Source organism: Myotis brandtii, unplaced genomic scaffold (genome assembly GCF_000412655.1).
Source record: "Myotis brandtii unplaced genomic scaffold, ASM41265v1 scaffold1170, whole genome shotgun sequence".
Classification (NCBI taxonomy): Eukaryota; Metazoa; Chordata; class Mammalia; order Chiroptera; family Vespertilionidae; genus Myotis; species Myotis brandtii.
In genome coordinates this window covers 52,523-79,402 of record NW_005354050.1, presented here as the reverse complement: position 1 = coordinate 79,402, position 26,880 = coordinate 52,523, and the positions used below count along the sequence as shown (strand labels likewise).

General features: G+C 51.7%; 2 protein-coding genes across 2 annotated transcripts in view; one reads left to right on the top strand and one right to left on the bottom strand.

Annotated features, from left to right (window-relative positions):
- Positions 1-8,573, top strand: part of MPO (myeloperoxidase) — a 10,296-nt gene extending 1,723 nt beyond the window's left edge. The window contains exons 6-13 of the mRNA XM_005858362.2: positions 1-200; positions 926-1,244; positions 3,601-3,761; positions 4,915-5,170; positions 5,631-5,801; positions 6,576-6,813; positions 7,517-7,731; positions 8,476-8,573. The exon at positions 1-200 is cut by the window's left edge and continues 38 nt beyond it. Of these exons, the coding sequence (XP_005858424.2) occupies positions 1-200; positions 926-1,244; positions 3,601-3,761; positions 4,915-5,170; positions 5,631-5,801; positions 6,576-6,813; positions 7,517-7,724 (1,553 nt within the window). The 3' untranslated portion in view covers positions 7,725-7,731; positions 8,476-8,573. The remainder of the gene's footprint in view (positions 201-925; positions 1,245-3,600; positions 3,762-4,914; positions 5,171-5,630; positions 5,802-6,575; positions 6,814-7,516; positions 7,732-8,475) is intronic.
- A 1,548-nt stretch (positions 8,574-10,121) lies between these two features.
- LPO (lactoperoxidase) lies at positions 10,122-25,083 on the bottom strand. The gene is made up of 12 exons (XM_005858360.2): positions 25,008-25,083; positions 24,369-24,456; positions 22,792-22,952; positions 21,121-21,235; positions 19,848-19,977; positions 18,915-19,121; positions 17,345-17,669; positions 15,760-15,920; positions 13,286-13,538; positions 11,896-12,069; positions 10,998-11,235; positions 10,122-10,811 (listed from the first exon to the last, which is right to left on the bottom strand). Exons 1-12 carry the CDS (start codon positions 25,081-25,083, stop codon positions 10,604-10,606), a joined length of 2,136 nt encoding a protein of 711 aa, XP_005858422.1. The 3' UTR covers positions 10,122-10,603.
- Between the last annotated feature and the right edge of the window lie 1,797 nt (positions 25,084-26,880).

Genomic DNA, 26,880 nt, shown 5'->3' with positions numbered 1-26,880 from the left:
CCGTCTCCAACGCCATCGTGCGCTTCCCCACGGAGCAGCTGACCCCGGACCAAGATCGTTCGCTTCTGTTCATGCAGTGGGGCCAGCTGATTGATCACGACCTCGACTTCACCCCTGAGCCGGCCGCGCGGGTCGCCTTCGTCAGTGGCCTTAACTGCGAGATCAGCTGCTTGCAGCAGCCACCCTGCTTTCCGCTCAAGGTGCTCCCTTCTTCCCGCCTGCCCGGTGGGGGAAGTAGACTTCATTCCTAGAAGTGGCCACCTCCCTCTGTGCTCAAGTTTCCTTCCCTAGCTCCCTAGTAAGGCAGGCTGCCCTTCCCACGGTCCTTCAAACCTCTGTGCATGGGTACCCGATGCTCAGTCCTCTTTCCTCCCCACAAAGAGGCATCTTCCTGCAGCTGCAGCCACGTTACACAGAGCCTGGGGTATGGGGCCAGGCTGGTCTGTGTAGGGAGAGTAGGAGAGAAGGAAGGAGAACCTGAGAGACAGAAAAGGGACCGGGAGGAGAGAGACCAGAACAGGAAAGGGAAAAGAAGAGGAGCGGGAGGGAGGAGCAGACCCAGAGCAGAGAAGTACTGAGAGATGGGACGCGTAGCGGGAAGGTCGGAGGACTGGTGGGTTCACCTCCAAGGAGCCCCACGTTCCCAGGCCAGCATTCTAGTCATCAGCCCTGGAGCTCAGAGGCACTCTGCACGGTGAACCTCAGACAGCGATCCCTCGTGGGCCTCGATAAGCCCCCTGTAGTCTGAGGAAGCCAGAAGTCCTGAGGGACCCTGTTTTGGTGTCTGGGTCTCCCCCTCTGGTCCTTGGCTGCAGGCTGCTTCTGAGGTGGGATCAAGGCCTTCAGGAGGGTGGACAGGGGGAGAGCCACTCCTGCCCACAGCCCGGCCTTGATGAACTGGCTGGGTCTCCCTCTGTGCATACAGATCCCACCCAATGACCCTCGAATCAAGAACCAAAGGGACTGCATCCCCTTCTTCCGCTCCTGCCCTGCCTGCACGAGCAACAACATCACCATCCTCAACCAGATCAACGCCCTCACCTCCTTCCTGGACGCCAGCATGGTGTACGGCAGCGAGGATCCCTTAGCCAGGAAACTTCGCAACACGACCAACCAGCTGGGGCTGATGAAGGTCAATGAGCGCTTCAGAGACAACGGCCGGGCCCTGCTGCCCTTCGACAACCTGCACGATGACCCTTGTCTCCTCACCAACCGCTCGGCGCGCATCCCCTGCTTCCTGGCAGGTCAGACCTGGTCAGGGACCTGGGGTGGCACAGGGGTGCCCCCTGCCGGAGCCACAGAGGGCCTATTTGTAAGCAGCTTGTACCCTCACCAACTTCATGATATTAATCCAGTTGCCTTGGTGACAAGTTGATGGAGCCAGAAAGGAAAAAAAACAAAAACTCAGACCTAAGAAGGAGATTCAGGGATGGTCGGAGGAGCCTCTGTCCATCCGCTTCTCTGTCTCTCTCTCTTTCCCTCTGGACTCTGGCAGAGAGCACAGTTGAGTCCCCAGGGACAGGGAACTAAGGGACAGAGAACAATGTGAGGTCCTCACCCTCTTGAACCACATGGTCAGTTAGGTAGCCACTAGCCACATGTGGCTATTTGCATTTAAATGTAAGTTAATTTATATTAATGTACAGTAAATATTCAGTTTCTCCACTGCACTAGCCACATTTCACGTGCTTCACAGCCTCATAGGCTAGTGGCTCCCATGGGCAGCACAGCTGTAGAACATGGCCATCCATTCAGAAAGTTCTGTTGGACATATAGAACTGCTCCATATCACCTCCTGCCCATCTTCAGTCCCTGTAACACAGTGGTTCTCAACCTTGGCTGCACATTAGAATCACCTGGGAATCTTTTTAAAATCCTGATTTCTGGGCCTCATCCTCCGGAAATTCTGTTTCTTTGTTATGGGGTGAGGCCACAACATTAGTAACAACGAAACAGAATTTCCAGAGGATGAGGCTCAGAAATCAGGATTTAAAAAAGATTCCCAGGTGATTCTAATGTGCAGCCAAGGTTGAGAACCACTGGGTTAGACAGTTGTATAATTTACTCCAATGTTTTTTTGTTTGCTTGTTTTTAGTAACAGAACATACTTAGGTAAGAGATGCATTCTTTATTTTTACATTTCATTTTATCTATCAGTGGTTTTTTTTAAAAAACGATTTTTTAATTTATTTTGAAAGAGGGAGGAAAGAAGAGGGAGAGAAACACTGATCAACTGCTTTCTGCACTCCACCACCGGGGATCAAGCCTGCAACCTGGGCATGTGGAAATCAAACCAGTGACCTGTGGTGTGCGGGACGACACGCAACCAACTGAGCTACACCGATCAGGGCTACTCCACTGGTTTTTAATGTAGATCCAATAGTGGGCCTGGGCCCTTCCCTGTGACCTCCCAGCCTCTCCTCCTGGTGGCTTCTAATGGCTGAGCCCTGGGGAGGAGTGCAGTGTGGCTAGTGAGGGAAGAGCTGCACTCCTCAGGCAGCCTGGGCTGCCTCCAGCCTGGTGTTGGCAAGTTGCCTCTCCCAGACCTGGATCATCATGATCTCTGGCAGCTCCTGGGATGGAAAAGCTGCTCTCATGGAATTTCCTTCCCACCAGCCTTTAGAGCTGCTGAGGACTAAATCCAATGCCCCGCTGAAACGGACCTTGAGCCCTTCCAGAGAAGGGTTGGGGGAGGACTAGAGGGATCAGGGGTCTAACTCATTTTTTTTGAACAGTCTCAGGTATGGACTTTAAACATCCTGTGCTTTAGCCCCCTTCCCTGAATAGGCTGCACGATTAGCAAGTAGTCAGGGTAGGGATGGCAGCTCTGATCAGAGTTACTCAGAAGGTAGTGGCTTTCTAGAGTCCCGTGTTAAGAAGGATTCTGAGGTTGCATCTGATTTTAGCAAGTTAGAATGCTGTGATCATTGGCTGTTCCTGATATGGGCCTGGAAGTAGGGAGTGCCAACAGGCATGCTACTTTTTGGCTTTCCCTAAATCAAGAGAATAAGTCAACCAGGCAGTGTTCATGGCTCTCCTACTTTGTACCAAGCACTTTGTTAAACCCCATGGGTCTACATGTGTGTGTTGGGTGAGAGGGTCAGATACAAAAAGGCAAAAGACAGCAAGCCTTGTTCTCAAGGAGCTCCCGGTCTCAGGCACGGGAAGGTAGCAAGTCCTATGTCAGATCTGACCCCTATTGAATGAACGTCTCTGACCAGCAGTGCCCCTACCAGTGGTTCTCAACCTTCCTAATGCCGCGACGTTTTAATACAGTTCCTCATGTTGTGGTGACCCCCAACCATAAAATTATTTTCGTTGCTACTTCATAACTGTAATTTTGCTACTGTTATGAATCGTAGTGTAAATATCTGATATGCTGTATGTGTTTTCCGATGGTCGCGACCCACAGGTTGAGAACCGCTGCCTAGACCAAGGAAGAAGCTATTGTAGTGGACCAGGGAAACGAGCAGGGGAGGTGTAATCTGAACATGGTGTGCAAAGATGGGTGGACTGGGTAGGAGGCATTTCAGGGGAGGGAGTTTCAATGGAGCAAGTCCTTTCTGGGATGGAGGACTTAGGAGTGACTTCCATCCTAAGGGGACACCCGCTCCAGTGAGATGCCCGAGCTCACCTCCATGCACACGCTCTTTCTGCGGGAGCACAACCGGCTGGCCACAGAGCTCAAGCGCCTGAATCCCCGCTGGAATGGAGAGAGGCTCTACCAGGAGGCCCGGAAGATTGTGGGAGCCATGATCCAGGTAGGCAATCCTGAGCATCGATGATGCAAGGGGTCAGGCAGAGTTGGGACCCACACGTGCCTCTGGCACATGCTGTCTGACTTTGGGCAATTTAACCTCAAGGGCCTCCGTTTCTTCATCGATGATACTGCAGAGTAAAGGCCATGTATGAAAACACCTGGCGGATACTAAATGCCTGACAAGTGATGCTTGTCTTCCATCTTCTCTTCCCCAGGCTTGCTCCCCTGTCTATTATTCTGTTCGTTGAGAATGGAATTGGGAGGGTTAAATTGCTGGGTCTAAAGTAGCAATTCAATAAATGCCTCTCCTTTCCTTCCTCTCATTGTCACTCTTGGCTCTTTTACCCACTCACCTATTCTTTTTGGCTTTATCATAGCTCACTCCATCTCCTTCACCTTGTTTATTCCCGGGCAGTGTTCCTGGTTCTCTCTTCCAACCTTTGATGCTCCAGCACCCCCACCCCCCATCCTCTCCTGGATACATAAACACACACACACACACACACACACACACACACACACACCTTTTTAAAACTCTGGTAGGGGAGAAAGTTACAGGAGCAGAGGGTGAGTTTTTGAGTTGCACCAAGAATGTGAGATTCATTTAAGCCTCAGAGGAAATTCCAGAGTCTAGAATCTAGAGTGAGATTGTTCTGTATCTCTTCCTCACTGGGGAAAGTCACCTAGGGTGGCTTTTTGCCTCCCTTCCTTCCACAGTCATATATTGAACCCTAGTGGGAGCCAGGTACTTGCTGGGCACTGAGTAATTCCAAGAGAAATGAGATATAATCATTGCCTGCAAGAGTATTTAAGTTAGTAAGAGAAATGAGACATTGATAACTCCAAGTCTAGGGAGTTATCAATGACTAACAAAACCCCTTTGTTATTTAATCCTAGGCAGAGGGCAGCATAATTACCTTTAATTTACATTTGAGGAACTGGGGCTCAGAGAGGTTAATAACTTGCCCAAGGTCACACAGCAGGCAAAAGCTCTGCCTATGCCCTAGGTGCCATTCTGTTAGACTTAGATCCAGTGCTGTGGGAGGTAGCTCCCTGGCCACAGAGGGATGGGAGAGATCCCCCAAACCAGGAGCAGGTGGCAACTCTACAGCGAGGGTTGAGTAGAGAGGCCACTCTGAGTGACTTTTCTTTAGATCATCACTTACCGGGACTACCTGCCCCTGGTGCTGGGTCCAGAGGCCATGAGGAAGTACCTGCCCAGGTACCGCTCCTACAATGACTCGGTGGACCCTCGGATCGCGAACGTCTTCACCAACGCCTTCCGCTATGGCCACACCCTCATCCAACCTTTCATGTTCCGCCTGGACAGTCAGTACAAGCCCACGGGGCCCAATCCCCGTGTTCCACTCAGCCAGGTCTTTTTTGCCTCCTGGAGGGTTGTGCTGGAAGGTGAGCGGGACCGAGGCCAGGAGAGAGGGTCGGGTACGGGTGGGTTTGGCCACAGGGAGCTAGGGCAGGAGAAATCCTCTTTCCTTCCACTTCTGGGGCTCTGATCTGACTTTCCAGCCTCAGTTTACCTGACTTGCTTCTACATCTAACAGTAAAGAATGGGGTGGAGATGACACATAGGGAGCTGGCTCCTTACTGTGTGTTGTGACTCTGAGACCCAGGAGGCCAGGGGTGTTGGGAGCACCCTGACCTTGCAAGTCGGAACGACATAATCCCCTGAGACCTTGATGTCCCAGTGAGAGCCTTCCCACTGGGACCACCTTGGCACCGGGAGCGGCATATGCCCAGCCCTCTTCTGCAACCCGCCTGACCCTACCTTGGACTTATCCCTGACGCCTACCTGAGCTCTGACACGGAGCCAGACACCCCTTCCCCCCAACCTTGCTCCTCTTGCCCCCAGGTGGCATTGACCCCATCCTCCGGGGCCTCATGGCCACCCCTGCCAAGCTGAATCGCCAGAACCAGATTGTGGTGGATGAGATCCGGGAGCGGCTGTTTGAGCAGGTCATGAGGATTGGGCTGGACCTGCCGGCTCTAAACATGCAGCGTAGCCGGGACCACGGCCTCCCAGGTGAGGGGCCGCAGGATCCCCCTCCCCGTTCCCCACTCCAGTCTCCCCAGCTACCCAAGACTTCCTCCAGCCCTAGCACCTGCTCTTAGGAATCGGTCTGAGGTCAGGCACTTACCTCTCCCTGGGCCCACCTTGTCCATTTTCAGTAATTCCTGGCCTCCTCTGCGTTGCTGTAACCCTTAAACTTGGAGCATCATCATGATAACAACAAGCCTCCTCACTTCTATAGTCTGAAAATCCGTCTCCATCATCATTTCATTTTGCTTCATGTTACATGAGCTCTGAGGGGAAGAGTATCATCACTCACATTTTACTGGTGAGGAAACAGGCTTGCAGAGATTCAAGACCTGCCTAGTTCTCCAGCCAAGTCAGGAGCAGAGCTGGAACCCAAATAGGCCTGACCTCCAAGCCTGTGCCTGTGTAATGGCCCAGCCATTGTGGCTGAGCCTTCTAGACACACCTCACCCCTCACAGGTCTGAGGTCTCCAGAGGGGGACAATGAGATGTCCTTACGTTTGGACCTGACAGGAGTTGTGGCAATTGAGGATTTGCTTTAGGGTGGGAGGGCAAAGGAAAGACAGAGAGGGTCCTGGAGCAACTCAGCTGTCCCCTTGGCCTGAGCTAAGGGTTCAGGGTCCCCAGGGGTCTGTAGCCCGGGAGAAGCCCTTCGGTGACCTCCCCTCCCTTCTCTGACTCTGTATATGGCCTTGGTGTATCGGGAAGGAGGGTTCTCTGAGATGCACCCACAGCCACCTCTCCGCTCCCCCGACACAGGGTACAATGCTTGGAGGCGCTTTTGTGGGCTGCCTCAGCCCCAAACAGTGGGCGAGCTGGCCACCGTGCTGAAGAACATGGACCTGGCGAGGAAGCTGATGGCGCAGTACGGCACACCCAACAACATTGACATCTGGATGGGCGGCGTGGCCGAGCCCCTGAATCCCCAGGGCCGCGTGGGCCCGCTCCTCGCCTGCCTCATCGGGACCCAGTTCAGGCAGCTCCGTGATGGCGATCGGTGAGGAGGCAGGTGGGGTGGTCCAGGCACACAGTGTGGCCCTGGTCCTGTCCCAGATCTCTCGGGTCCCCAACTTTTTCCAGTGAAATGAAGGGCTGGAAGGAATCCAGGACTTCCCAGTGTATTTCAGGGAACCTTAAGGGGATCCTGCATGTGCTCTGAACCTGTTGGGGGTGCAGCAAGGAGGGACCTGGATCCCTGGCTGGGAAGGAGGGAAGACTGAGAAAATGCCACCCTTTACTTCTGTGTTTCGGGTGCCACCGTGGTGCTGTCAGTCACTATTGAACAGTCATATGCTTCTAGTGTCATTTCATCGTGATTCTGACATCCGTCGTCCCTAGTTCTCTCCTAGCCTGTGGTGTGCCTTTGGGGAGATTAGAAAAAGGTGTCCCTCTCTAGGTGGAAAGATTATAAACACCCCCACGATCCTCTCCATCCCAGTGTGGGCCCAGCTCCCTGTCCAGCGTTCGTGGTGCCCGCAGGTTGCTGGGGGAGGGCCTCTGGGTAGCTGGGCTTTACTCTGTGCATTGAGTGGGGCTGCACGTGTTTGGAAACCCCTGGTTGCCTGAGGGCCCGGAGCTCTCCTGTGCTGTAGAGCAGTGTCTGCTGTGGTTCTCTTGCATCCAGGGGGTGGCCCAAGCCAGGTGATGCCCTCCCAGCCCAGGAGAGCCTCAGGTGCCATGACCGTGGTGTTCCCACGCAGGTTTTGGTGGCAGAACAGGGGCGTATTCAGCACGCGGCAGCAGCAGGCCCTGGCCAGTGTCACCTTGCCTCGCATCATCTGCGACAACACAGGCATCACCACCGTGTCCAAGAACAACATCTTCATGTCCAACAAGTTCCCTCGGGACTTTGTCAGCTGCAGTCGAGTCCCCAAGTTGGACCTGGCTTCCTGGAGGGAGAGGGACTAGAGGCTGGGTAAGGGGGCGCAGCAAGGAGGTGAAAGCTGGATACACCTGGGCTGGCAATTGCAACCACAGCTCTTTCTTCCCTAGGCCAGCCCATCCCTGTTCTGGGTGCCGGCCGAGAAAACGAATGACTAGACATTCATTCATATGTGCGTGTGCTCATGTGCAATGTATATAAATTGCATTATGTGCGTGTGTGTGTGTTATCTGTGAACATGGGTAGTGTGTTGTGTACTATGTATGTGTGTCCTTTGTGTGAGTGTGTGTTTGCTGTTTCTGTGAGTACCAAGTGTATGGAAGTCAGCAGAGTGGATTGGTGAGGAGCACAGTGAGCTCAGGAGCCGGGCTGCTTGGGTTCAAATCCCTGTTCTGCAGCTTACCCACTGTGTGACCTTGAACACAGTACTCCATCTTGCTAAGCTTGGGTTTCCTTCTTGGGAACAGCTGCTATACAGGGGTCACGGTTCCTTACAGGGCTCATCTGCATCCTCTAGTTCTTTGATCATTGAGCACTTAATATCTGCCAGGCACTGTGGTAGGCATGGGAACCACAGAGAAAGGCAGACAGGTTCTTCCCTTGTGGAGCTTACACCTCAGCAGTGTCCTGGTTCGAAAAGGCGACCCAGGCACCCCTGGAGGAATGGCCATTAGCACCTGGGCTGTATGTGGTGGTTGAGTTACAGGCTGAGGTGAGCCAGGCTCAGTCCATGGCTCCCTTTTTGCTTCCTTACCCTGTTCTCTTGCTTATTCACAGGAGCTGCCTGGAGAGGAACTGGGGCACGTTGGCTCTTTTGTACCATTTGTTTGTATCTGACATTTATGATAATAAAGTAGCACTGATGGGGATCTTTACTCTGTGTCTGCAGTGGGGCTAGTCTCACTATAGGGCTTGCTCTGGGCTCTGAACTTGAACTAGTGTGGTCTGTGCCTCAGGGCCCGGTGTTTTCTGCACTGGGGGTGAGGGTATCCAGCAGTCTTCCTTTAGCGGATCCACACATGGGAGGCAGTCCGTTCTTAGAAGCCTAGGGGCCGGGCCAAACCGAGCAGACCCTCCTCCCTCAGCTTCCACCCACATCTCCTGGAGAACAGGAATTGTGCCCACCAAGTTCTTATGCTCATTCATTGCTCTAGTAAATATTTGCTACACACTCACTCTGTGTCAGGCATGTGTCAGATGCTGGAAACAGAGGAGACAAAACACTGTCCTGCAAGAAGTCAAGAGCAGAGGTGTGATGGGAACGGTCCTCTGGATCCTGAATGCCTGCAGCCGGCACAGTGGTTCAGGGACCCTCACACAGTAGACTCCTTCTCAGTCCTGGCTTTATGTGGCCAGAGCTGAGACAAGGGAAGGAGGGTACTTCCCTATTGCCTGGAGCACGACCCCTATAATCTGAAAGATGGATTCCCTCTCCCTCCTTCTTCCCACATTTAGGGGGGGCACCCTCAACTAGGAGCCTGAAAGTGTGTAGGACGCTAGAGCTAACGTACCCATAGGAGCCCCAGGCCACACCAGGACCTCACCAGAGCAGCATAAAACTTACCTTCAGTTCACTGATGATGAGTATAGTGCTCAGAGATGTGAAGGGGCTTCTCCGAGGCCTTGAAGAAGTTGGTACCAGGGCCAGGGCTGCAGCCCAGGTCTTCCGGCTTCTGGGCTTTTCCCACAAGATGGTTAAGTACCTCCCATCCATCCCCACCCCCATCCCACCAGGGAGGGCACCTGGAGGCCCAGAGAGTTATTTATTTATTTTAAATGTATTTTTATTGAATTCAGAGAGGAAGGGAGAGGGAGAGATAGAAACATCAATGATGAGAGAGAATCATTGATCAGCTGCCTCCTGCACGCCCCCTACTGGGGATCGAGCCCACAACCCGGTCATGTGCCCTTGTCCCGGGACCCTTCAATCTGCAGGCTGATGCTCTATCCACTGAGCCAAACTGGCTAGGGTCAGGGGGTCATTTTAAAAGAATACATGAATATGTGTTGGCTAGCAGCACAAGGAATATTCTGGAAATGTCCCTTTAGAGGCCTCCCAGGCTCCAAGGTCTACCCTAGAAGGGCCTCTGGAAGGGAAATTAACTCTAGATAGAGAGGGATCTAGGCTTGGCTTTCCTCCCTGGTCTCTGATATTACCAGGCCTTCTCTCTTGCCTTTCTATGGCCACTGCTCCTTTTCCCGGGAGCCCCTTGCCTCCTCTTCTTAGAGAACTCTTTGAAATTTTACCAAACTAAGCCCTCTCAGCCCCCCAGACCCATGCACACCTCTTAGTGATGAAACTGTAAACATCTAGTTACTTAATTGGCAGTGATTCCAAGGCCTGCCTTCCAGAAGGGAACAGTGTCATTTGGCAATGTATTCCAAGGCCTGCCTTCCAGAAGGGAACAGTGTCATTGCCAGCATCTTTAGTCAATCATCAGGCATTTATTGAGTGCTTACTGTGTACCAAGCACCTTGCTGGGTGGCACAGGAGACCCTCAGAAGCAGGTCAATTCCCTGGTTCAAGGAACTTACAATCTAGTTGAGAAGAAAGAGGAGAGATAAGGGTGCAAAGGCCACAGCCTCGGCCAAGACTTATCCCAGGGAGAGGCTAGGTGACATCTGGCAAGCTAGACTGGAAGGGCATCTCGGCAGGTCTACATCATGACAAACGAGGATCTCCCCAGGCAGAGGGGATGGGAGCAGCGGATTTCAAGTGGAAGAACTGGAACGGCCAAGGCTCTGGCCTTGGGCTTGCGTGGGGTATGCATCTGTCAAGTGCAGCAAGACCTGGCTGAAAAGAAGGGCTGGGACAGGGTGTGGAGGACTCAGGGAGTGGTCATTGAACTTGCTTGAAATGGCATCACGGACCAAAGGGCGCTTCCCCGCACAGTGTGGATGGTCCCTAAATCCCCTCTGAGGCCCAGGGTGAGAGGTCCAGCTTCTCAATGGCTGAGCAATCCACAAAGTCTTGGGGGTAGCTGTTGGCCTGGAACGGGTTTGGCGGGACTTTGGTGATGTGGGTGTTGTCACAGACGAGGCGTGAGAAGGACATTTTCTGCAGAGAGTCCCGCTGCTTCTCAGTGAAGACGCCAGGGTTCTCCCACCAGAACCTGCAGAAACAGAAGCACAGTCTGTAGAGACCGTCCAGCTGTTGACCCTTCCCTGCCCTCCAAAGGGGAAGGAAGGAGGTCATGGGGACCATGCTGAGGTCTGTGTTCGTCCTCACGCAGGAAGTGGGGACACCCACCTCGGGGAAGGGCCTGCCCTCCTCTGCCCTCCCACTGAGGTTCACTTACCTGTCTCCATCTCGGATCTGCTGGAACTGTTTCCCCAGGAGGCAGGCCAGGAGAGACCCCACCCGGCCCCTTTCTACCAGTGGCTCAGCAATGCCCCCAATCCAGATGTCGATGTTGCTAGGGGTCCCATAGAGATCCAGGAACTTCTTGGCCAGCATTTCGTTCTTCAGCACAGCACCCAGCTCTGCCAGCGTCTGGGGCTGCAAGAGGTCGCAGAAGCCTCTCCAGGAGTTATACCCTAGGCAGGGAGAGTGAAGCTGTCTCATCCCAGGGACTACTTGTCCAAAGCCCCCCTTACGGACATACCCACTCCAGTTCCATCCGCTCCGGACAGTCTAGCTTTTGTGATGAGGTTCCATTGTTTGCTACCTGTGGTACGTCAGACTCAAGAGGGCTAGCAGGTTATGGGGGTCCAGACCCTATCCTAAGCACATATGGAAACCGGAGAACAGAGATGTTAAGTAACTTGCCTAAGGTCACATAACTAGAACTGGCACAGGTGGAATTTGAATCCAGGTAGTCTGGCTCTTAATTATAACATTAAATTGCCTCCCCTCGGTCTAAAAGAAGGCCCCATAGTCATCAATTTCTCTCTGTTCTCCTTTTCTAATTTTTTCCCCTGGGCTTTCAAACTGGTTTTACAAGTCCTTTGGTGATCTCTTTTTTCATTTGAGGACCTCCAAAATGGTACCAGATATGTTACCATTGTTTCCTTATTTCTACATTAGGGAGAATGGGAGATGCCATTTCACAGATGAGCAAATGAGTCTTAAAAATCGGTATATCTGCCTGCTCTTTTAGAATTGACCGGATCCTCAGGATGACAGATGAGAGTCCTCTGGAACCCCAGAAAGTAGCTTCATGTTCCCCAGGCCAGGTCAGACCCAGGCCCACTCACCAGGCATCCCGTGGTCCCGGCCACGCTGTATGTTAATGGCAGCCAGGTCGAAGCCATGGATCTTGTGAGTGGGCTGGAAAAGCTTGTTGCGCAGCTCTCCCGTCATCATTTTATTCTGCTTCATCAACTTGGACTTCTTGGCCAGTAGGCCCCGCACCAGAGGGTCAATTCCACCTGCAAGGAACCTGGGGATGAGGGGAGGGTGGGGACATCTCCCACTACTGCTCCCTCCCTCCACCAGACATTTTCTCTCAGGTTGAAGTAGAGCCAGCTGAACTTCTCCGTCTACAAGTGGGGAGAGAAGAGCACAGTGCAGCCTGCAGGGTGCGCTGTTGCGCTGGGGGAGGGGGCAGTCCAGACAGCCTGCTTTGGGGTGGAAGAAAGGGCCATTCGTGAAATAATAGCATGAAGATAAGATTCAGAAAAAAAATTTTTAAACCCTCACCCAAGAATATGTTTTTCATTGATTCTAGACAGAGAGGGAGAGAAAGAGAAACATTGATATGAGAGAGAAATATCGGTCGGTGCCTCATACACGTGGGGGAGGGGGCAGTCCAGACAGCCTGCTTTGGGGTGGAAGAAAGGGCCATTCGTGAAATAATAGCATGAAGATAAGATTCAGAAAAAAAATTTTTAAACCCTCACCCAAGAATATGTTTTTCATTGATTCTAGACAGAGAGGGAGAGAAAGAGAAACATTGATGTGAGAGAGAAATATCGGCCGGTGCCTCATACACACAACCCGACTGGATGTATCGAACTCGAAACCTGAGTATGTGCCCTGACCAGGTATTGAACCCACGACCCTTGGGTGCATAGGATGATGCTCTAACAGAACACTGGCCAGGGCAAGCTTCAGGATTTTTTCCAAACTCCAGTTCAGACAGTTGGCTCCTTCTCCTTCCACATGTTCCCTTAAGGAATGGTGCACCGTAGGGAAAGGTAGCAGAAATCTATAGAAAAATGGCCCTGACTTGGCACTTAATAGATGTGGAAAACCCCAGAGGGAGGCAGAGAAGAGCAATTTACTTACCAAACCCATCAATTTTTTCTACAGAGATGAAGGAAGCCCAGCACAGGGAAAGGAGGTAGGAAAAACCTGGCATCTTAAAGGCCAGATGAGGAAAGAATAATAGCTAGAATTTATTGACCACCTCCTGTGTGTCAGGAACTGTTGCTGGGTGCTCTACTCGAATATTTCAAAATGTTTTTATACCCTAGCGAGATAGGTACTATTATTGTCCACATTTTACCACTGAGGCCCACTGAGGAGAATTCCCTTACCCAACGTCATACAGAAAGTGCCTGGAGTCTGACTTCCAAGCCAGGTTTCCTTAAAAGCAGGCTGCAGGGGGAGACAGCCAGGTGGCGGCTGGCTGGACGGACTTACCGTCTTTGACCATCCTCCAGCTGTTGAAGAAGAGGGTGTGCAAGGGGAGCTCTGGTTCTGGACCCCATGGCTGGTAGTTCTCATCCAGGCGGGACACAGTGGAGGGAACCTCCAAGTGGCCGAAGCGGAAAGCAAAGGTGAAGACATTGGAAATTCGGGGGTCCACAGATTTATTGTAGCCTCTGTAAGGAGGGATCCACTTCTCCATCTCCACACCTAGCACAATGGGGAGGTAGTCCCTAAAGGTGATGATCTGGAAGGAGAAACAAGTCATGAGGAAAGGGTGTGAGAAATGCTGCACCATGGAGAGATCAGTTTCTGGTTTTGTTTTACTGAAAACAATGAACTAACATAAATTAAGTATTTTTTCAAAAAATAGAAAATCTTGCCACCACATGACACAATAATTATATTAATGTTTAGTCTTTCTAATATTTGTCGATACAATATACATTTTACATAGTTGTAATCCTAGAGAATGCTAACTTTTGCATTTGGCTTTTTCACTTCACATTTATCACATTTCTACCTAACTCACGATGATATAACTACATGTGTATAATATTCTATTGCACTCATGGGTCCTTCTCTTACTCTTTTACTCTTAGGTTATTTCCAATTTGTTTAGCAGCACAGACTTTGTGGAGGGCATCCTTGGAGCAGGCGGCCTGCTCCTCGGGCTATGGGGAGCAGCAGGAGACAGAATCCTGCTTTAGGCCACAGTGGACTGGCCCAGTTTGATGCCACTTGATCTGAAAGGACGGGGGCTGGGGGGGGGGGGGGGCGAGGGGGGGGGGGGGGGGGGGGGGGGACTGGGCATATGGGTTTTCATTTTCTACCATGTGCAGAAAAGCAGAGAAAACCTGTCCACAGAGAGAGTGGGGAACAAAGAAGTGGAAAGGGGAGCAGAGAGGAGAGAGGGACAGAGTGAGAGTAGCTGCTTTCATTCCAGATGGGTTCCCGTCTCTGGCTCTAACCCTAACTGAGGCCCAACTATACTCCCTTTCCTGGAGTTCCAGTAGAAACCCTTATCAGCTCCCACTTGACACATGTATAGGATTGAACCAGTCCTGAACATTGCACTAGCCTGAGTGGGTTTCTTTTTCTTGTTGTCCAAAAAGCCTTACTGTGGACAGAATTGTGTCCCCCCGAAATTCACATGTTGAAGCTCTGACCCCTACTGTGTTCAGAGATTGGGCCTGTAAAGAGGTAACTAAGGTTAAATGAGGTCATAAGGGTGGGGCCCTAAACCAATAGGACCAGCGTCCTAAGAAGAGGGAGAGACACCAGGTTGGTGCATGCTCAGAGGAAAGACCATGTGGGGGCACAGAGGAAACGCAGCCATCTTGCAAGCCAGGGAAAGAGGCCTCATGAGAAACCAAGCCTGCTAACACCTTGATTTTCCAGCTTCCAGAACTGTGAGAAAATAAATTCCTGGAAGCCTGCATAAACGAATACAAGCCTAAACTCAGATAATGTTTAGGTAGATAGTTTTTATTCTTTGGATAATTTCCTACAAATATCTTCAGCAGGATGAACCTCAAGGAAATTATACTAAATGTAAAAAGCCAGTCTCAAAAGGATTCATACTGCATGATTTCGTTCATGTAACATTCATGAAATAACATAACTGTAGAGACGGAGAACAGATTAGTGGTTGCCAAGGGTTGGGGGTATGGCAAGGGGAGGGTGGATGTGACTATTAAGGGTATCATAAGGGAGTTTTGTGGTTATGGTGGAGTTAAGCATCTTTATTGTGGTGGTGGTTACATGAACCAACATATGTGATAAAATTGCATGGAGCTACACACACCCACACACACATACATGCATGCCTGTATTTATAACTGGTAAGATCTGAATAAATGCCATGATTTGTATCATGTTAACTCCCTGCTTTTGATATTGTACCATAGTTATACATAATCTTGGCATTGGGGGAGGCTGGGTGCATATATATATTTTTTACAACTTCTTGAGAATCAACAATTATTTCAAAATTTTTATTTTGAAAATACGTACATGGTTAATATCAACATATCAAGCTTTCTGAGTCTTTTCTAGTTAGTCAATCAGCCAGTCAACAAGAACAATTGACTATGCCTATGACATGTGGCTTAGGTGCAGAGCATTGAAAAAAAAAAGATAATCTAAATAAAGAACCAAAATAACTGCTATGTACCAATTCCAGGAGCAATGGAACCTACAGTCCCCTGTAGGCACCAGCCCGGAGGCATACTGAGTGACCAACACATGAATGACTGTTGAATACTCTAGATCCGGAGATTCATTTGGGGGAAGAGAAGTTGAAGAAACAAAAGGGAGGACTTCGAAGACCGAGACAATTGGCAAGAAGCAGCGGAGGAGAAGATGGGGAAATGGAAGTGTGACACACAGAGGAGGTAGCCTGAGTGTGGCAGCGAGCAGAGGGAAGCGCCAGGAGGGCCTGTGAGGAAGGTGCTGGGACTCTGTACCTGCACGAAGGCCCCCAGGATTTTCCGGGCTTCCTGGTAGAGCTTCTCTCCATCCCACTGAGGATTGAGCCTCTTCAGCTCCCGGGCCAGCCGGTTGTGCTCTCGGAGAAAGAGGGTGTGGGAGGCGGCCAGCAGGATGTGCTCCGAGGCTCGGGAATCCCCTGAAAGCCCAGAAGGCAGGAAGGTGGGTTCCCCCTGAGCAGCCCCAGAACCCAGTGACCTGCACAAAAACATAAATGGTGGTGCCCCCGGGGACCCGCTCCTAAGCCCCTGCTTGAAGTTAACTTAAGGGAAGTCAGGTGGAGAGAGGGCACGGTGGGGATCCATAGGGTTGAATCTGGGCTCCACACACACACACACACACACACACACACACACACATTGTTTAGGTGTGGCTAAAAGTGGGGGGATGGGGGGCTTTTTACTGTGTGAAGCAACTTTGAAGGTTTTAGGAATGCAGGTTTGAGGGCAGGAGCCTGGGTAGGGCTCAACTCCTCTGTGTGGTAAAGGAAGAAGAATGTGGGGATGGGGGCTACCAAGAGGGAGAGAGGGAAGGAGGAACAGGATGGGGGGTCAGGTAAATGGTAAAAGACCAGATGTTTCACAAGGGGACTGCTCCGTGTGTCCTCTAATCATCAGGAAAGTCTGTTGAATTCACAAATGCTTGGTCTTAGTGGGTATTTTTGTGGAAAACAGGAAGGGGCTCGGTTTTGTGTCTAGACTGATAAGAGATACGTGTGGACACAGAATCTAAGAGATCTACGAAGAAATCTCTGCCATGCCAGGGTGGGCAGGGGGTTTGTCCTGGGAGAGTGAAGTTTTGGCAAAGGGAAGGCCTCCAGAAGCCAAAGACAGAGAGGACCAGGAGGGCATGAGTCCCTGAATGAACAGAATTGGGGGGCTTTGGTGTGCACAGGCTATCTGGAGTGTGGACTTTGTGCCAAGCTTATAAAACCGTAAAAATATACATTCCTCTTAATCTAGAACTTCCTCCTCTAGGAAGTTATCTTAATAAAATTATTCAAATGAGCACAAAAATTCATCAACAAGGATGTTCATTACCTAAAAACAACAACAAAAATCACAGAAAAACTAGAAATGACTAAACTGTCTCCAAGTAAGGTTGATAAAATAAATTATGGTGGTATGTCATGGGATATCAGGCAGCCATTAAAAATCATGTTGTAGAAGAATATTTAAGATGAAATATTAAGTGCAGACACCAGGTTATAGAGCATTACTGTATGACACTGATTATGTAAAATGATGTAGAACTGTAGCTATAATAGAAAAAAACAGAAAGATAGGCATTAAAATGTTAACAATGACTTTCTGTGGGTGGTGGAATTTTGTTGATTTTCTTAGTGCTTATCTGGACTCCCTTAAATTTTTTTTTACAGTGAACACATGTTCTTAGATTTTGTATTCATCTGGGCCCGTCTGCCAGGCTTGGTGTGCATTTTTCCAGAAGATGATGAGAGGAAGCCATGGAAAAGCTGCCTGGAGTCCTCGTGAGGTTTCTCTGGCCTCCCTCTGCTCTCCCTCCCCTTGTCCTGGGGCCCCGCTCATTCCATCCTGGACTCACCCGTCAGGAAGCAGGGCACGCGGGCAGTGGTGTTGATGAACTCACAGGGGCTTGGCTTCTTTTTGTCAAAGGGCAAGTAGGCCAGCCCGTGGTCCCAGACCTCCTGGTTGACAGCCATGAGGCCCAGGGGGCTGCTGAGGTTGCGGAGGCGGCTGGCCAGGCTGGGCTCGGGGCCGTACACTAAGCTGGCATCCAGAAAGGAGGTCAGAGCGTTGATCTGCTCTCGGGCCAGGGTCTGGTAAGGCGGAGTGGGACAGACAAACCCCGCTCTGAAGAAAGGCATGCACTTCCCTTGAGTCATCACCTTGGGGTCATCGTGCGGGAGCTGCGGAGAGATTGGGGGTGGGAGACTGGGCAGAGGTGGTACAGCCGGCTCAGGCAACCTCTCCCCTGGGCAGATCTGGATGAAGCTGACAAAGATGCTGATGGTGTCCTCCTGGGACCCGAGTATCAGACATTGACTCTAGACACCCCCTGCGGATGCTTACACATCCTGGGCCCACAGCCCTGAAGCTCATTACATCCTGCTGTGTAAAAGGGCTGAGGGGAATCCTTCAACCTTTCAGAGACAGGGCTTCACATTTTTGGTGGAGAGAGTCCTAAGATCCCAGACAGGGAAGCAGGGCATGAGATAGGAACAGGTTTGTTAATCACTGCTACCAACAGCAGCTACCATGTATGTATTTTATAACTATCATGTGCGAGGCATTTTGCATACTTTCTACCTTTGGTCTTCATAGAACCCCGTAAGGTAGCTAATTCAGGCCCATTTACAGGTGAGAAAACTGAGCTCAGCTCAGAAAGGTTAAGTACCTTGCCCCAAAACTTACAAACTTGAAGAGAAACATGTGAGATTCAGATCCAGATTGGCCTCACTCCACAGCTCAGGTTCTTTCCATCATGCCACCTAGCCTTGATTCGTTTGTTGTTTGAGTGAAAAGAATCACCCTCTAACCCTAAAATCCATGAATAAGAAGAAAAGGGGCACCACTGCAGGTCCCTCTCCCTTCCTGCTGGAAATCCCTACTATTTCTGATCCATCAAGTTTTAGCTTTTGGGGGGAGTAGCCTTCCTGGACCTCAAGATGACGTATCACAGCAGAGTTCCACAAACTTGACTGTGCGTAAAAGGAATCTCCTGGGGATCCTGGTGAATCGCAGGTTCTGTTCCCCAATGCCTGGGGTGAGGCTTGAGATTTCACATTCTCCCATGTCCCTGTGTGGTGCCAATGCTGCTGGTTGGGGACGTAGACAGCCCTCCCCAGAGCTCCCTGATTGTATCATTAGAGGCTACTTGTCCATTTCCCACAGGGGCCCTTTGTCCTTGTGGGAAGGGACAGTGTCTTATTCGCCCTTGAATCTCCAGCACATAGCGCACTGCCTGGCACGAAGTAAATGATTAATGTCTATTTACTGAATAAATGGATGAGTGAATGCATGGACCTGTGAGGACCGGGAAGCGGTCAAATCAGCATTCACAATCTACTTAGAGAGCCTGGCTGATGGGCCGGAAATGACGGGCCAATCAGGAAGGCAAGGGCTTGTCAGGGACGCTCAGCCGCAGGGCCTACCACGATGGGGAAGCAGTTGTCTCCCTGGAGACAGTACTTGTCACATTGCTCTTTGGAGTACTCGCTGCTCCCCAGCTCAGTGTCGGGGGCAAAATCCAGGTCGTGGTCCACAATCTGACCCCACTGCATGAAGAGCAGGGACGTGTTCTGGTCCAGAACATCCTCCTCATTCAGGTAGCTGGCAATCTGGTTGGATACCTCACGGGCCTGCGGGAGGGGAAGGGAGGGAAGGGAGGGTTGGAGGAAAAAGTGCTTTGAGGATCCAGATTCAACTGCAGTTTTTTGAGTTCCTGCGATTAAATAAGGAGCACTTATTTAATCCTCATGGCAAGCTTGTGAGGTATGTGGCATTCCCCCCGTTTTGTAGATGAAACTGGGTCCTAGAGAAGTGAGGTCAATTCTCCAAGGTCAGCTACAAAGGGACAGGGATGGGATTAAACACAGGCTTGTATGACTTGAGGGCTTGCAAGGCTAGTGCGCTTTCCACTAGGGAGAAGGAAAACAAAGGCGCTGCCTCTGAAGTGCCAGGTGTCCGGGAGGGGCTCAGGGGAGGGGCTGCCAACTCAGAGGAGGCCAAGGGAGAGGACCTCCAGGCAAACAACAGCTGATGCACTCCGGGGGCCGGGGCAGCGAAAGCATGAGCAGGATGGGGTAGGGAGGCCATCTGCCTAGGAGGCCCCAGGGTATCTGGCCCGTGGGCAACTGGGATGGGACAGCCACGTGGCTCGGCTCCGGGCTCTGCGCTCTGCTGCCCTCTCGTGGCAGCTGAGGAGCATCGCCCGGCAGCGAGTCCTAACGTCCATCTCTCCCGCTGCGGCCCCATCGCGCACCCGCTGTCCTCCCATCTATTCCTTCTTCTTCCTTGTTTTATGGGTGGGGAGCGCATCTGCTCCCCTCTGACTCCCACCCTTCACCCTCCTGCTGGGGCCTCACCAGCGGGATCCGGAAGCCGTTCCGGGTCTTCCCCGGCGTCCACCCGAAGGGCAGGGAGAGCCCGTCCTCGTACTCCGCCGGCAGCCAGCGCGCCAGCGCCCTGTTGGCAGCGCCCAGAGCGGGGTTCCTCCTAAAACCGCAGGACCCGCCCTCAGCCGCGGCCGGTCCACTCCGGGGTTTGCTTCTCGCAAACCCCTCGGGGATCCCATGAGGAAGGATCAGAGCCTCTGCCGAGGGAAAGGGGGTGCGGAGGAGGCGCCTCTCAAACGGGGTGGGGGTGGGGGTTCGGAACTACCCCCAGCCCCTGCAGGCGCGGGGCTCCTACGCCCTGGGGAAGGGTGCTGCCTCCAGTGGGATCAGGTGGTCTCTTTAGAAGATGGGAGTTAAGAGACGGTTCCAACAGAACAGACTCCAGTGGCGCCCCAAGTTTAGGAGGGTAAGGCAGTGGCTGGGCCTGGAATGCCCAAGGGGCAAAGCCCCTGACTGGGCTGGGCTGGGCTGGGCAGGTGGGCTGGGTAAGGCAGGTGGGTAGGGTGAGGCAGGTGGGCAGGGGGGATCCGGAAGCCGTTCCGGGTCTTCCCCGGCGTCCACCCGAAGGGCAGGGAGAGCCCGTCCTCATACTCCGCCGGCAGCCAGCGCGCCAGCGCCCTGTTGGCAGCGCCCAGCGCGGGGTTCCTCCTAAAACCGCAGGACCCGCCCTCAGCCGCGGCCGGTCCACTCCGGGGTTTGCTTCTCGCAAACCCCTCGGGGATCCCATGAGGAAGGATCAGAGCCTCTGCCGAGGGAAAGGGGGTGCGGAGGAGGCGCCTCTCAAACGGGGTGGGGGTGGGGGTTCGGAACTACCCCCAGCCCCTGCAGGCGCGGGGCTCCTACGCCCTGGGGAAGGGTGCTGCCTCCAGTGGGATCAGGTGGTCTCTTTAGAAGATGGGAGTTAAGAGACGGTTCCAACAGAACAGACTCCAGTGGCGCCCCAAGTTTAGGAGGGTAAGGCAGTGGCTGGGCCTGGAATGCCCAAGGGGCAAAGCCCCTGACTGGGCTGGGCTGGGCTGGGCAGGTGGGCTGGGTAAGGCAGGTGGGTAGGGTGAGGCAGGTGGGCAGGGTGAGGTAGATGGGCAGTGTGAGGCAGGTGGGCTGGGTAAGGCAGGTGGGCAGGGTGAGGCAGGTGGGCAGGGTAAGGCAGGTGGGCAGGGTGAGGCAGGTGGGCTGGGTAAGGCAGATGGGCTGGCTGTGGCAGTAGGAGGGCATGTCCCCCGTAGCTACCAAGCCCACTCACTGGTTATTGCAGTCTCCTGTAAGGGTGCGGTAGGAGCTGTTGTCGCATATCACTTCAGGAACAGGGGCCCCACAGCCCACCTCCCAGGAGAGTGCAGTCAAGTCCAGGCTGGGGTCTGAAACAGAAGGGATGCCCAAGGGGCTGAGTTCTTTCTCCGCTCGGACGCACTGGGGGAGGCAGGAAAGGGAAACCAGGGGTGAACGTACACTTTTTGGAATACATTCTATGTTCTAAGCAAACATTCCCGAGGTGGTTTCTCATCTAATGCTGACAATTCATTAAGGTAAGAATTTAAATTCCCATTTTACAGGAAGAAACTGAGACCTCAGTGCTCAGAGACTTGCCCCAGGCCACACAGATAGTAACTGCCGAGTCCCCAGAATTGTTAGTAATTCTTTGCAAGGTCATTTGAATTGAAGATCTTTTGTTTAGAATAGAAATACCCCCCGAGAGGTTAAGCACAAGTTAGTATGAGTTAGTTTGATAAGATTGCTTTTCTTCTAAAGCTTCTCTGACATCTACAGTAACGAGCAAGCAGGAATCTAGATAGGAAAGATGTTGGGGAGGAACAGGTCATTTTTTAAAATTATTGTTTTTATTTTATTTATTTATTATTTTTAAAATTATGATTAAGTTATTACATATGTGTCCTTATCCCCACATTGCTCCCCATCCCCCCGACTCATGCCCTCACCCCCCTGTTGTCTGTGTCCATTGGTTAGGCCTATATGCTAGCATATGAGTCCTTTGGTTGATCTCTCCCCCCAGAACAGGTCATTTTTAAGTGAGGTGCACTGTGGTCTTGGGAGCAGTAACATAGTGACGGGGGGTGGGGGGTGGGGGTAAGCATCAGTGGCCTCCATGTGGGCACAGAATGGAGAGAGATCCAACCTCCTCATGCAGCCCGTGCTCCGTCCCAGTGACTACAATGAAAGACAGGCGAGGGAATCTGGCCCAAGGGGCTTCTTCTCGGGGACCAGCTGTGAAAGTTTGCAAAGACCGGGGTTCAACCCCCAGCACCTTTGAGTCTCAGAGTCCAAAGGGCTCCCTATTTCTCCTCACCTTGTCCCAGTTTCCTTCTTTGGGAACTTGGGGATTTGCCCAAGTCCTAGGCCGTGTATCTTTCCTCACTGGATGTCAGAACCTACCCCTTCCTCCATGACTCTCCATGAGCTGTGACACTGGGTAGGGGGTGGGGGCGGAGGAACTCAGGATCGATCCATCAGCTCATTGTTCCAGCTCCACGTTACCCAGATCAAGTTGGAAATCTCATCTCCTGTAAATGCCCCAGACACAGGTGGCTTAAATGTCCCCTTCACAGGCAGAGAGTGGTGACACTGTGGTTTGGAACAGGGAGCCCGTGTTCACTGACGTTAGTACTTCCTCTGGATAGAGGCCTCATAGATGGTATACCCAGAGCACGCATGTCCCCTCACTTGGAGTTGACAGTGTGGCTTTGCTGGGCTCTGAGTTCCTTTCTCTGCCAAAAAAGAGCATTGGCCTCACTGCCCTCTGAGCCCCACCTTGCTCTGCAATTCTGAGAAGGGAGAGACAGGAGCGCTTCTCTGAGGAATGGCTCTTCAGAGGGAAAGCAACTTTTGGTGCCTTCTGCTCTCTCCTGAGAGGAGACCACCCCTTCCTGCCCTCAGCGGGCTAGTGGGTTTTCTGTACCTGTGACATTGGTGGAGGTCGCTTTCTGCCTCAGTCTCTTTAAGGACTCCTCCCACACCTGCCCGTTGCGGATGGCTGTGCGCGTCCGGCCCTTGGCATGCTTGAGGTACTCTGAGAGCTGTCGGGTGGTGGCTGCCTTATTGCTCATGGAAGTCTTCAGCCTACAGTGAAGAGCAAGGGGGGAGTCATGACCGGGCCTCCCGGGCCCTGGTCTGTAGAAGGGGTGTGAGGTGGTGTGTGTATGGGGAGGCCACGGAGGGAGTGCTTTCAGGATCTTTGCTCCGTTCTCTTCTGATGGCTCTGGAAAAGCTATTCTGGGAGGAGGAAGCTGCCGTGTGCCTTTAAGCTTTGTCAGGTCTGGCTCCGAGAGAGGAACGGCAGATGGACTGAGTGCTGCCTGGATCAGAACCAGAGGGTTGTGGCTGTGCTGACTGTGGCAGAATTGATTGGGGAACCTTAAAAACACCTAAGTCCCAGGACATACAGATTCCGACTGAGGACCCCAGACATGGACCTAGCATCTCACGGAGCCTTGTGGACGGAGAATTCTAGAAATGGCATGCCCATGAGAGCATTCTTAATCACCTGTGGCCCTAGAGTTGGTGTGGAGTTTGTTTAGATGTGGGCCTAGCACCCGGCCTCTTGCTGGCCATTTCTTGGGCCAGATGTTAAGCCTTTTTATTCCTTAATTTCCCATGTGTAAAATGAGAAGCCCAAACCCTTTTACTAAGAAGCTTGTGATGGTACAGAGATGACCAAGGCAAGGTGGTGTCTGAAAAGTCCCCTCATGAGAACACTCCCCTTCCCTGTGCCTCAGTTTCTTCATGCATGAGCTGAAGGGGTTCTCTGAGGTCATCTGCAATATTGGAAGAGACTCGAATTCACACAGAAGACAACGCTGCTTTAGGGGTACAATTCACTGGCTGAACACCTGGCCTGTCACTATTAACTCATTTCCAGTGTGAGGGGACACGGGGTCTCAGCCTGAGGGGTTATGTGGGCATGTGGGCCAAGCATAGGGACTGTGATAACCAGGCTCTAATCACCAGGCCTGTCCCCTTCCAGCCTGCCCCAACCTTCATAAGAAGGAACCCTAACCTCTTTCCTGCCCCAGGACTTTTGCCTTTGCTGTTCCAGTCTCTGGAATGCCATCCCTCTGCCTCTCCACAGGGCTGGCTCCTTCTCATCCTCCATCCGGCTTCCCTGACTCCTGTACCTGCAGTCGCAACCATTGCTCTGTTGATGCCTTCGTTCCATCGCCAGTCATGATTACTGGATTGTTGATGTGCTTGTGTAACAAGCTGTTTAAATGTGATTCTTTACATCTCCATGAGGCCCCCAAGTCCAAGGGCTAATAAATGAGGACAAGTTCTAAACAGGCTGGTCATCCTATGCATGACTTGCATGGGAGGTGATGATCACTGACTTTGTGGCTTTTATTCAATCCCCAGCTTGGGGTGATAAGAGGATTGACATTAAGGAGGGGGAGAGAATTTTCATTTGGAGACAGTTGCTGAAATACTAGGCGTTTCCCTCCCCTGCCACCATGGAAACCTTCTTCTTTGTGTCTCAAATACCTGGTCCGGGAATCCAGGAAGGCCTTGTTGACTTGGACCTTGACCTGACTCACAACATAAGACATGGTAGCAGTCTTGGTGGCCTGTTCTTGGAGGGGAAGAAACAAGCAGAAGGTATCAGATGCCACTCCTGGGAGATGCCCTCTGCTTCTGTCCCTCTTTCTCATCCACCTCCCCCACCCCAACACACACAGTCCCTCAAATCTGAGCAAGCAGAAGATCAAGATTAGGAAACTTTCTGGTACCAGTAATTAACCAATCAGATGCAACCTTATGTGATGTGACCAATAAGATGCAACTCTATTATATGACCTATGTATTTATGGTTCAAGACAGGGCATTCACCCCTGACTGCTATTGTTGTGTTGACCGACCGTTGTCATTTTTTTAATTTGACAATCTAAGGGAAAAGAGGTCAGTGCCCTAAATAGTATGGTATTGCATGTGTTAAAAATTCTTGCGGTACACCGGCTGAAAATTGCTGCTCTGGAGTCTTCAGAGGAGCATCCTGCTGGCACCTTGATTTTGGATTTCTAACCTACTAAACTGTAGGAAAATAACTTTCTGTTGTCTTAAGCCAACCAGTTTGTGGTCCTTTGCTGCAGTAGCCCCAGGAAGACAATACAGGGAGGCACTTACCACTTGTGGCAGATGCTGCAGCGTGGAGCAAGGCCAGGGAGGCTAGGAGGCCTGGGACAGAGAGAAGGGCCCGCATCGCTGAAACAAGATACAGATCATGGTGTGAGCCTTGTCAAGCCCCCAGAAAGGGGATGGTAAAGCAAAGAAGCCCCAGGGACACCAGACACCCTCACATTGGAACAGAGAAGGGGGAGCTATAGTAACAGCATCTACCATATGTGGAGGCCCATGCTAGGTGCTCAAATGAGGCAGTGGGAGGGAAAGAACTCAGCTTTGGTGTCTGGAATCCTGAGTTGTAGTTCTGCATTTGCTCTAAGTAGCTCTATGACACTGGGCAGGTTAATTAATTTAATATCTCTGGGCCCCTGGCCTACCAAGCGAGGAGGATTGGACCAAGTGATTCAGGACTTTTTATTGTGTCCTGACAGCCAGTGACTGAGATCCTGTACCCATCTTGCCACCTACCTGTCTAGAAGAGAAATGCTCTTACCAGACCTGGAACATGTCTGTGGGTTCCTTCCCTCTTTCCCCTCAGGATGTATTGCTCCTTGCAAGCCATCCTCTGGCCCAGCACCGGGGAAGTGTGCCCTAGAAGCAGACACTCAGCAATTCCCTTCCGGACTGGCAGGGACTTCGCTTCCCTCAAAAAGCCAATTTGATGGGAACACAGGAATGAAAGTTGTGGCAAAGCTCAGACTCCTCTGAGCCCATAGCTGTGTCCCAGGCGGCCTGGAGAGATTCCAGCTCCTTTCATTATGGGCTTTAACTTGGAACCTGAATCATCAGGCTAAAACTTGTACAGCTTTGTTTGCTGATGGGGGCTTAGGGGCTTAGAGTGTTGGTTAGGTTTGGTGGAATAGACCTTAAACATCTTTTGAGGAGATTCTAGCTCCAGCTTAGGGAGGTGTCCATATGCGGATGGAATGATCATGTGTTTAGACTATGTTCTTGGCAGTCCCTCTGCTTGCACAAGAGGGCATAATTCTCCCCTTAGTGTGTGTTCACTGGTGAACCCCAGAAACACGTCAAGGAGAACATTCTCAGATTGGCTGTCCCCTCCACACCTGCTCGAAGCTCCCGAAGAGAAATTATAGTTCAGGAGCTTTGCCTGAGAGACCACCAGGCAGACTTCCAGACACTCTCTAGATAATAGCCCCTTGGACTAGGCCAGCCAAGAAAAGAAGAACTAACAGGTCATTTCAGCCTCTCTCTCACGCCCTCAGTAACTCTGGCTAAGATTCTCTCTGGCAATTTGTTTTTGTTTTTTTTCTGAGAGGAGTTCTCAAAGGACTTGACCCCTTGATGGGTCCCTGTCCTTATACCTATATGGGCCCAAGTAGAACCAGAGTCTTCTTTGTGACTCAAGGAGACCATTGAGCCAGCAGAAACCTACCTTTTCAGCCAAACAAAGAGAATGGTTTTGGAGTAAAAGGTATCATCTATACTAATAAAAGGGTAATATGCTAATTAGACCAGATGTCCTTCCAGGCATTATTCTGGATGTCCTTCTGGACAAAGCCAGGGCCAGAGGGAAGCAGCCCAGATCCCGGCTGCCGGAGGGAAGCTAGTACCAGCAGCTAGGGGAAGGAAGGCCTACTCTTGCACAAATTTTCGTGCATCAGGCCTCTAGTTTATATATCTACACTAATAAAAGAGAAACATGGTAATTGGCGTACGACCGCTACCCTTTTCATTGGCTAATCAGGGAGATATGCAAATTAACTGTCAGCCAAGATGGCGGCCGGCAGCCAGGCAGCTTAAAGCGAACATGAGGCTTGCTTCCTTCATTGAAGGAGGAAGCCAACGTTCCCCGCCTGCGCCTGCGCTGCCGGCCTCTGAGCTGGCAGTTTGAAACTTTGTAACACTTTCAGCC

What these genes read in the sequence shown, in the direction of transcription:
- LPO (XM_005858360.2), bottom strand. Translation starts at nt 25,083, where the DNA reads ATGCGGGCCCTTCTCTCTGTCCCAGGCCTCCTAGCCTCCCTGGCCTTG. An exon ending in GACCTCCACCAATGTCACAG is followed by an intron (nt 21,236 to 22,791) that starts GTACAGAAAACC and finishes CTTCTGTTTCAG; the next exon opens with ACCCCAGCCTGGACTTGACT. An exon ending in CCGGGACCACGGGATGCCTG is followed by an intron (nt 11,236 to 11,895) that starts GTGAGTGGGCCT and finishes CTCCCTGCCTAG; the next exon opens with GGTATAACTCCTGGAGAGGC.